The 10,855-nt window shown below is 47.6% G+C and overlaps 1 protein-coding gene across 1 annotated transcript; it reads right to left on the reverse strand.

Annotated features, from left to right (window-relative positions):
- Window positions 1-436: 436 nt before the first annotated feature.
- On the reverse strand, window positions 437-9,378 carry LACTBL1 (lactamase beta like 1). Its single transcript, XM_053400578.1, has 6 exons — window positions 9,242-9,378; window positions 6,816-6,925; window positions 5,794-5,951; window positions 4,715-4,962; window positions 3,969-4,074; window positions 437-2,058 (listed from the first exon to the last, which is right to left on the reverse strand). The coding sequence occupies exons 1-6, from the start codon at window positions 9,345-9,347 to the stop codon at window positions 1,083-1,085; spliced, it is 1,704 nt and encodes a 567-aa protein (XP_053256553.1). The 5' UTR covers window positions 9,348-9,378; the 3' UTR covers window positions 437-1,082.
- Between the last annotated feature and the right edge of the window lie 1,477 nt (window positions 9,379-10,855).

Below are 10,855 nucleotides of genomic sequence, written 5' to 3' on the forward strand. Positions count from 1 at the left end.
CCCTGGTGTGAATACATCTGAACAAGACTCACACCGTATATAAAAAAAGCTCACAACCATTCATCTACAGAACACCACACACTAGGGGTAGATCCTGCATCCAGAGACTGTCCGGGATGATGGTGGTTCTACTGTGTTCCATTTACAAGGTTTTGTACAAAGCTATGAAGCAATTCCATGACCTTCTGTTCCATTTCTCAGCTGACCCTGTGCTGTTATTATTATTATGTCCACACAAAACTTCCCTGGTCCATGGAGATGCCAATGGGCTCAATGTACTGCTGGCTGGCTGGGCTTCAATTAGGGTTTGGCAACCTCAGGTCCAAGAGCTTCGTGCAAACTCCCAGGTTTCTCTGTATGGCTCCACTGACCCTCCCAGCCACACCCCCATCGTCCCAGGCCACACCCACACCAATGCTTCCTTGCATTCCTTTAGTGTTTTTGCCTGGCTGTACTGTGTCCTTGAACTCAAATGGCTCTTGCTTGCCTGGACGGAGGATGGAAAGGGGTATGTGAATGTGTCTATCAGCTAGTCTGTTGTACAAATGTAACACTCACATTCATTGATCCACCTGCTTTTGCCTCTGGCCCCGCCCACCCAGGCACATGACCCCAGGAAGGAGTTCACGAAGGGAATGCAGACCCCAGGCTGAACAGGATTTCCCTACGCCTGGTCTTTTTGAAGGGCCCAAGCATTTCCCCCCCTCTCTTTCTCCCTCTTTTCCTCCAAGATTTGAGATTGTGCCTAGATCAGAACCTAGGCATGGAGAGAAGGTGTCCCAAGAACGTGATCCCAGAAGCTGTGTTGCTATTGCAGGGGGTGGGAAACTGCCTCCCAAACTTTTCGTGTCTCAGTGACCCATAAGGTGACTGGGGCATGTCCAAGTGGACAGCTGTGGAGTTTGTGTTGGGTATCGGAGAGGGAAGAGGAAAGCTAAGCCATTGGCGGAGGTGGATATTCCCGGTTCCTTGCCACCTGGCTCGTTCTTTTCTGCAACCTGGTTGTTGGATGGCAGACCTGGGGGAAGTTGATACAGGGAGCTCAGAGTAGAAAATATCTCCCTCACCCCTTCTGCTAGCAGCTAACTGTAGAATACTGGCTTGCGCTGGATGCGCACAACATTGTACGTGTTCAGACCCGGAGCATCGAAGCCAGGGGACAAGCCCTTGCGATCAAAAGGGTAGAAATTGAAGAGCTGCCCATCCTGGGTCTCCAGGGACACGGAGGCGGAGCCTAAGTGCAGGGTGCATGGGAATTCCTTATCAAACACCACCTGGAAGACGCGGTCCTCGAGGTGATGCAGCTTGATGGTCCGATAATTCTCCGGGATCAGCTCCTCGATGTGCGGCCCAAACTGCTGCATGACCAGCACTCCACCGCCCCCAACCTTGATCTCGTAGAAAGTCAGATTGGAATAGGTGTAGTAGCCAACATAAGGAGTAGGGCTCGGGGGAGGGTTGAGGCTCTTCTCTGCCTCGCGGAAGGCGGACTCCATGGCGGGGATCAGGTACTCGTAGGTCTGAGCTACGACGTCTCCTCGAGGACGGGGACCAGCCATCAGCACAATGAAGCTCAGGCGGAGCTTGGGGACCAGGGAGAAGGTGGCTGAATAGCCATCCAGGTCACCATCCTTCCTGATGATGTCATAGCCCAGTTGCTCGTTGATCTCCCAGGGCGTGCCGGTCTTGTTGGCAAAGTATTCACTGGAGCACTTGAAGAGGGGCGTCAGCATGGTCTTCACAGTGTCAGGCTCCAGGAGACGCCGGTGGTACGTGCCCAAGAAAACCATGGCCAGTTTGGCCAGGTCAGCAGCTGTGGAGTACATCTGTCCAGAAGGTCTGTACCAGCCCAGGTCATAGAGGGGTGCTGTCTGCCCGCTGCTGTAGAAACCCACGGCCATCTGAGAGCGGATGGGAGGTGTGATGTCAAAGCCCGTGTCCTCCATCCCCAAGCGGTCAAGGATGTTCTCAGAAACCCAGCGCTGGTACTCGCCTTCTGCAGCGTGTTCGGCTAGGACGTGGGCCATTAACGAGAAAGCCAAGTTGCTATAATGACATCTGAGAAGAGAGAAAGAGAGATAGAAAAGAGCAAACCTTTTTCCAGGGTGCCCACTGAGTTTGACCTGAAATACTTGATGCAGTCATCCCACCTGCATCACAGAGACATGGATAAAGAATGTCAACTGGACCTTACCATTGTGCTAATGCATCTTCTTATTCTATTAATGCAAATTTTACAGAGATGGGCAAAATGGATTATTTGGTGCTGTCTTACTCAAAGACCCAGGAAGACCTTTCTAAGTCATATTTGGCTTACATATTGGCTGGCAGGGACAAAAGAAATAATGGGACCTGCACTGTTGCAAAGATTCTGTTTCCGTTTGGGTCAGTCATGCCATTTAATTTCCACGGGTCTTTTCTGAGTAGGACTATCACTGCATATAACTCTACACATGTTTACTCATTTTATGCTATAAATTATATGATTTTTGTGTTTTGCACATAATGAAGTTTGTGTTGAGATTCCTGCATTGCAGGGGGTTGGACTAGATGACCCTCAGATCCTTTCCAACTCTACAGTTCTATCATTGAATGAACTGGAATTTGAGGATGAATGAAAAGTTGCCAAAAAGAGCAACACTCCACGATCTCTGTATGCTTCCAAAAATCTCACTCAAAAGAATATCAGTACAATGGTATTCACAATCACATAGGAAGCTGTCAGACACTTGGTTCATCTCACTCAGTATGCCTACACTGACTGGCAGCAGCTCTCCAGGATTTCAGACCAGGAGTCTACTTGGAGATCGACATGGATAGAACCTTCTGTGTGAAAAATGGGAGTTCTACTAAGCTACACCACTTCCCCAAAGCATGTAGATAGATACACATCAGAAGGACAACATGGTAGGGAAATGCTTTTCATTCCATCCTCCCCACACTCTCATAACGGCCTACCGAATGCATACTGCTGAAGGGGTCTGAATTGTAGCCAGATCCATTGTAGGATTAAACACTTACAAAAAATATCTTAGGAGAGGACAGGAGAGGAAAGGGATCAGCTAAGCTGCTTTGACAATTTCTCACAGCTGAAGCACGTACATCAGTGTTTGGTGTCAAAGCCAGAACTGGGGTGTTTATCATGGATCAGCTCCTTGAGCCTATCCAGCAATACACAAAACCTTGGTTGCAGGCTAATCCATTTCAGCCCTTCAACCGGACTAGTAAACTAGAAAGCTGTCACAGTGAGAAACCAGGTTTTGTTTTACACCTGTACAAATCCAGGTAAAGTAAGATCGTTGTCTCACTGTTTGAAGCTTTAGAACAGGTGTGGGGAGAATTTTCAATGGTTGCATTCCTTTGTATGCAACCATCTGGGGTCCTCAGGCCAGTGGTGAGCTGGGCCAGAGGCAAAAGTGAGTAGGGCAATCAATATGACACTTACCTTTATACAGAAGGCTATATTGCAACCAAACAAAGGTCAGCAATTTCTACACCTACACACATCTCTCCTTCCGCCATCCAAGTGAACAAGAGATGTTGTAACAGTTCAAGGACACATTCCAGTCAGCCAAATGCACTCAAGGAGGGCTGGAGAGGGGTGTGACCCAAGGAGGGGGCATGGAACGTGGAGACCCTCAGGGACCAGATAAATAGGCTTGGAGGACTGCATACCCTCGCCGGAAATGTGATTGGAGAATGCTGGGTAGGGTACGATCATTCCAGCTTTCCCGTAGCTCCCCTTCTTCCCTTCCCCCTGTGTTCTCCTTATATGGTGTTGCAATTAGTAACTGCAACAGTTTGGAAACAGTCTATCTGGCTTGAGCTACAAATCAGCACCAATTGTAACAACCCATTCAGCTCTGTAGTGGTTTGTATCTGCTTCAACCAGATCCAGACAGGGCACAAATCAGCCCAATTTGGTTCAGTTTGGCCAAACATGGTGCAAAGTCCTAGGGCATTCTCACCTGGTTCCTGGGTCAGCCACCAGGACATCATCTTTCAACAGTGCCAATGCTTCTTGGGTTGTCCCTTTCCACAACAAAGTGGTTGAGCGCAGCCGTCGGGGCAAACCTGCAGTACCCGAGACATGAAAGAGAAGTCACTCATACTATCTACTGATGTCAGTTGGGAAAGAGGTGTGTGATAGGCTCTCACTTGCCCGATCTGGGTGGTTTTAGAGCAAGGGGATTTCAGGCTTGGAAAACCAGAGCCAGTAGATACAAACTATAGGGAGGGGTGATGGGAGTTTTAGACCAACAGCTCTCATGTCTCAGTCTGAGGATTCCTCATCTGAGAATGACTCGGAGGCCCTGGAATAGCACCAAGCTTTGGATCAGGCTCAGTTTGAGGATGAGGAGCCAGGATCCTTGCATGAGACTATTTGGGGCTGGGCATCTGCCCCACGGGAGAGATTGGCTGCTGAAAGTGAGGCTGAACAAGTCCTGAGCACATGGGAGAGATGGGGCCTTTTATGAGACTGACAGAAAACCCATCCCATCCAGAGAGGTGTCTGGCTGCAGACAAGAACTCCTCAGGAATCAAGTCTTCCCAAAAGTAAGATCCTTCTCCCAAGGAGACTTCTGGAGAAAGTCAAGCTTATAGGCATCTAATGAGGTCATGGTGTGGCTCCATCTCAAAGGCCTCAGTGCCATGCTGGGATTGCTGATCAAACAATGTATGACAGGTTCTCTCCACATGTGCAATCCCTCACCTGAGAGCTGGCTGGCCATTCTGCGCAAAGTCACTGGAGACGGCTTGAGGGGCAGCGATCCCTTCTCCAGGAAGATCAGTCCATCCGCTGAGTATCTCTGCTCCGACTCTTTGAGCCGCCCTAGGGGGTTCTTAATGGTGAAGCTCTGGGCATAACGTTCTAAAGGGTCGTCAAGTGATGTCACCTTCCCTTCCTCCCACAGCTTGTACAACATGATGGTGGGGAAGATCTTGGAGACACTTGCAATCCTACCAGGCACAAACATACCATACATAATCAGCTGGAGCATGCAAACAGGACACCCTCCAGACATGGTTGGATTTCAGGTCTAATCAGACCCAGGCCAGAACATAGGAAGCTAGCTTCTACCAACTCAGATCTTTGGTTCACTTAGTTCAACATTGCCTGTTCCGGTGTTTCCCAAACTTGGGTCTCCAGCTGTTTTTGGACTACAACTCCCATAATTCCTGGCTAGCAAGACCAGTGGTCTGAGATTATGGGAACTGTAGTCCAAAAACAGCTGGATATCCAAGTATGGGAAACATTGGTCTATACCAACTGGCAGAGGCTCTTCAGGGTTTCAGACAGGGAATCTTTCCAAGGCCTACTTGGAGATGGCAGGAATTGAATCTGAGACCTTCTGCATGCAAAGCACATGCTAAACCACTGAGCTACATCCCACAGGCAATAGTCAGGTATGATGGGAATTGTAGCCCAATAATAGATATGTAGGCTACCCTAGGCTGTGTTGGCTACCAAAGGACTTCCCATGGAAAGCTTCCTTTTCTTGGAAACATTCCACAGCAAAGGATTTCCCTCACACCTCCTCCCCATGGACGCCATTTGCTGGAAATGGAACCCCATCTTCATAAGTGTCATTGAGCCACATAGTGCAAGAACGTAGACGGGAGCATCGGTGTAGTTCAGAAATGAATATACTGACCAGTCGTGGGTTTCTTGGGTTGCAGGCAGAGGTCTTTCTCAGAGAAGACACTGCACACAGAAATGTGCAGGCCGTTGAGACAAGAGACTCAGGCCGTTCACCTCACCTGTCCAGCTGGAGTGAGCAGCAGGCTCACCTGTAAATGGTGTATTCGTTGGGGATGCCAGAGAAAGGGTCGGAGCCGTTGCGTTTCCCAAAGTTTCCTGTCCATAGTACTGTGTCATTGTAGATGACGATGGCTGACAGAGCTGGCAGGCCAGGGCTCCGGATTTTGTGACGGAGAAGCGTGTCTACCTGCAGGAGATTTGAGAAGGATAAAGAATGGAGAATCAGAGGCCTTCATCACCATCACCATCACCATCACCACCACCACCATCATCATCTCTCTCTCTCTCTCTCTCTCTCTCTCTCTCTCTTATATATTTCTTTGCTTCTTATGGTGGGATATCTTTGGATTACCCATCTATAAACGCTAGATAATCACTAAGGCTGCAATGAATTTTCACCTCCATGAGAAACGCTCCCTGAGAAAACCTGAACTGTTCCTTTTCCACTGCTGTTCCTTTATTGCTTCTGCTTTCTGCTGGGTGCCATTCCCTCTGCCCAACTCTCTGCATGATAAGAGATCAAACAAAGATTGTGATAACGTCAGCCTGTTCTGTTTGGGTGATGATGCCAGAGAGCTAAGCCCGGGCCGGTCAGTACTTCCAGCTTACACTCTGAACAGCCGCAAAATGTAGCCAATCAGACAAAACCGCAATGCTAAATCAAAAGCAAGGCTTTCTACTCAAACTCTGAATGGCCAGCGATGGAGTTGTACTATTGGTTGATATCCCAAAGCCAGCTCAGAGGATGGCAGGGCTTCCCCCACTCGCTCTGAACTTTCTTTCTTTAACCCAATGTGTATACCCCTTAACTCAATGAAAGATCCCCCTAAGTAGTTTACAAAGGGCAACCTAAAAAAGGAAAATCCATTAAGAAAGGCCAATAAAAACAAGAGGAAGTTAACACAGCAAATACAAATAAAACCAGCTCTCTTAAAACCATTACACTTCATAAAACCACAAAGTTGCATGATAAAAATCACATGCCTGGATAGACTTGCTGAAATGAAAAAAAGCTAAGCCTCCACCCTCCATAAGTCTCACCACAATGTACCTTTTCGAGGGCATCCTTCAGTATTGGGATTGGGTGGTCCAAAGGCACGGGGTCTGGGTAACGGGGACACATCTGTACCGCTTCTGGCCTGACCTCCATCACGGATGGGGCTATGAACCGAAACAGAGACAGAGTTGTGGGAATGCCATGGTTCAGGTAGGGGTGCTTGAGGAATTTGAGAGGCAGTGTGGTGTAGTGGTTAGAGTATCAAACTAGGGCCTGGGAGACCAGGGTTCAAATTTCCACTCAGCCATGAGGCTCACTGGTTGACCTTGAGCCAGGCACTGTCTCTCAGCCTGACTGACCTCACAGGATTAAATGGAGACACCTTGAAATGTGTGACATAAATGCAGTAATAAAGGAACAAACGTTCCAAATCAATAAAATTTGGATTGGCCATCCTCCTTTCTACTGTCTTCCTATCAAACAGGGCCAATGGAGCTTTCAAGGGGAAAACAAACACACCCACGGAAAACCTGGAAGCTGATGCATATAGGCCCCAGCTTTTGGATCTTCGGTGATTATTCCTGCATCAAAGGGGGTTGGACTAGATGACCTTTGGGGGAATCCCTTCAAACTCTATGATTCTATGATTCCCCCACCCTTTTAAATGGACACCACTTTCTTCTATATTGGCTGTTACTGACTGAGAGGTTGTTGGGAGCTTAAGCTGCCTGTGTCTAATAATAGAATAAAAATAAAAACCTGCTTATTTGCAAGCGTAATGATGCTGAATTGTTAGGGGTGCTGCAAAGCCAGGGGAGGCAGCTTAAAAGCCAAACAAGGACACTCTCCCCTCCACCCAGCTTTTGTCTCCCTTCCCTCTGCCTCCTTCACAGCCTCTCCATTGAGCTCAGAACACCAGCTGCGTTCTGAAAACCTCTTTTACCAGCAGCTAATATAACTGGAATGGAAAGGGGCACGTTGAGAAAGCAGATGTAGAATTACTAATCTATTGACAGCGGCAAGGCTGTCTGCTTCATTGTATTGGGGAAAGATCACTTCCCCAATTAACGGAATCTGGGGCATTGGTATTAACAGCTAAGATAGTGTTTCATGGCAAGGTTTGAGACAATAGGCAGAGACATAATAAACATTTTCCTCAATGGTTAATCAGCAGCGGAGCAGTTCAAATAAAGCAACAAGGAAACATTTGCAATGGATTTCTATAAGTGTATGAGAAAAGCCCAGATGCTAGATCAGGCCAAAGGCTCATCTAATTCAACATCCAGTTCTCACAGTGGCCAAGCAGATGCACACCCACCCACCCACCCACCCCTGGATGGGAGCAGCAGCAGAACCTGATTGAAAAAGCATTCCTTCCCCTTTCAGTTTACCAACTGCCTCTGGCAGTTCTGCAGATCAAAAGTGGTCAAATGGGTTTTGCATAAAAATATGTGTTAAAAAAATAGTTTCTCTCTAGGCACTTTTTTCTCGTTTTATCATAAAAAAATATACATACATTGGATGCTCACGTTGCGAACGTGATTCATGTGGGATGCACGTTTGCAACCCGCAGCGGCGCATCTGTGCATGCGCGGGTTGCGATTCGGCACTTCTGCACATGCGCAAAGCGTGATTTAGCGCTTCTGCGCATGCACGACAGCCAAAACCCGGAAGTAACCCATTCCAGTACTTCCGGGTTTCGGCGGGTCCGTAACCCGAAAAAACGCAACCTGAAGCGTCTGTAACCCAAGGTATGACTGTATATTGTGTGCATTTTGAGCCAAGGATTGCATCAGGAATCTGATCTGCACACTAGTCCAGGAAGTGCAGATCCACACCCTCCAACATTTCTCTGATGAAAATAGGGACATCCTATTCAACAACAATTTTATTATTTAAACCGCATCCATCTTGCAGAGTTGCCCCAGCCACTCTGGGCGGCTTCCGACATACATAAAAAAACATAATAAAACATTCAGCATTAAAATACTTCCCTACACTGGACTGTTTTCAGATGTCTTCTAAAAGTTGCATAGTTACTTATCTCCTCGGCTCAGGGTGCAGCACTACTCCAGACCTCCCAACATTTCTCGAATAGGGATGTCCCACCATGCCCTCCAACATTTCTCCAATGAAAATAGGAAAAGCAGGGCATCCTGAGATCAAATTAGAAACTGGGATGTTCCATAAATCTGGGACTGTCCCTGGAAAACAGGGACACTTGGAGAGTCTGCAGATCAGGTCAGCTGATATGAGAATTTGCAAAGACTAAATTCCTTTAAAAACCCCTTGTTGCCTGGTAGAAGTGTGAACATGTGTGTGTGTGTGTGTGTGTGTGTGTGTGTGTGTGTTATAAAGAAAACCTGTAAACGGTTCCCCCCTGCTACTCTGGCCCCCTACACACTCTTCTGGTGAGAAGTGCCATGAAACTCTTTGGCCAGAATGGGCTCGTTCAGATGGGCACCTGGTTCAATACTTACTGGGCTCCACTTTGGGAAGGCTATACTGCCAGAGGAAGCAGCTGGTCATGGCAACCGAGAGAAGGAAGAAGACGACGAGAGCCACATGGATCAACTTCACTTCCATAGCAGAGAGCCGGAAGAGGCTGTGGCCGCCAGAGGCCTGCTAGGAGCAATGTTCAGGAGATATTTAGCAAGGTTTTAAGAATCTTAGCTGAAACCAAGGAGCGCTACACGCAGCACGGAGAACTACATTTTAAGAAGGACACCGGGAAAAGGGTTGTAGCTCAGCAACAGAGCAGAAGGTGCCTGCCACATTTCCTGGCCCTGGCCTGAGAAACTGGAGAGCCACTGCCAGCCAGTGTAGACAATACTGGTCTATATGGACCAATGACCTGACTCGGTATAAGACAGCTTTCTATGTTCTTGGGAAGTGTGTGTATATGTGTGTGCCCTGTAAGGACAACATTTGACCTTTTATATGTTCCCTCTAAAAATTGCTTGCTTGGGCAGGGTCCCTTCTTTGTCTATACAGTGGTACCTTGGGTTACATTACGCTTCAGGTTACATACGCTTCAGGTTACAGACTCTGCTAACCCAGAAATAGTACCCCAGGTTAAGAACTTTGCTTCAGGGTGAGAACAGAAATTGTGCAGTAGCGGCACAGCAGCAGCAGGAGGCCCCATTAGCTAAAGTGGTGCTTCAGGTTAAGAACAGTTTCAGGTTAAGAACGGACCTCCGGAACGAATTAAGTACTTAACCCGAGGTACCACTGTACAAGGACAAAATTAGAATCCATTTACTCTGCCTGCCCTTGGCTCTAGCACCCCCTACTGTTGGCCGCCCTGCTTTAAACCCTACCAAACTCAATGGGCATCAGCCAACACTGGCCTTATGAAAGGATACATTTTTCGCCAGTGGTGAAATGGCCTACTGTTTCCTACACTCCTCTGATTCTGTTTGACCTCCTATGTTGGAGGCAGTGATGCTTCTGAATAATGGTTTCTGGGAATCCCAGGTGGATGCACTTAGGTCTTGTTTATGGGGTTCCCATGGAGGCATCTGGTTGGTCACTGCGAGAACTGGATGCTAGGCTAGATGGGCCATGGGTGTGATCCAGCAGGGCTCTTCTTATGTTCTCATCTATTCTTTAATTTAAGGGCTCATCCACATCTCTGCTTGTCCCATGTGTAGAAAGCACGCGCCTGAGTGGTTTACCCCTTGCTCCCTTCCTTTCCAAGGGAAAACCTGTTCTTTAGTGCCAAATTGGAGCAAACAGCAATCCAGAGAAAACACAAATTGCTGCTTGATCCCCGGGGGGAAGCAGCAGGACGAGAGGAAATGTGGGCAAGCTAACAAAATAAAAATACTCCAAGCCTTTGATACAAAAACAGTTTTGTAAAAAGCAATAACTTCCAGTAATATTTCCTAGTTAAAGAAAGTAAGATAAAAACAAAGCAAATGTATGCATGTCAAAATTAAAATCAAGCAGTGTAGAAAGCAGAAGTGCAGGAGTCAGAATTGAGGAAGCTTTGGGAAAACTAAGTTTTAAAGAGGTATTTAAATGTCATTCCTGTCTGCCTCACTGATTGTCTTCAAGGGACAACCCAGTGGCTGCGGAATAACCAGCAGGGT

This window comes from Podarcis raffonei, chromosome 8 (assembly GCF_027172205.1).
Source record: "Podarcis raffonei isolate rPodRaf1 chromosome 8, rPodRaf1.pri, whole genome shotgun sequence".
Taxonomy (NCBI): Eukaryota; Metazoa; Chordata; class Lepidosauria; order Squamata; family Lacertidae; genus Podarcis; species Podarcis raffonei.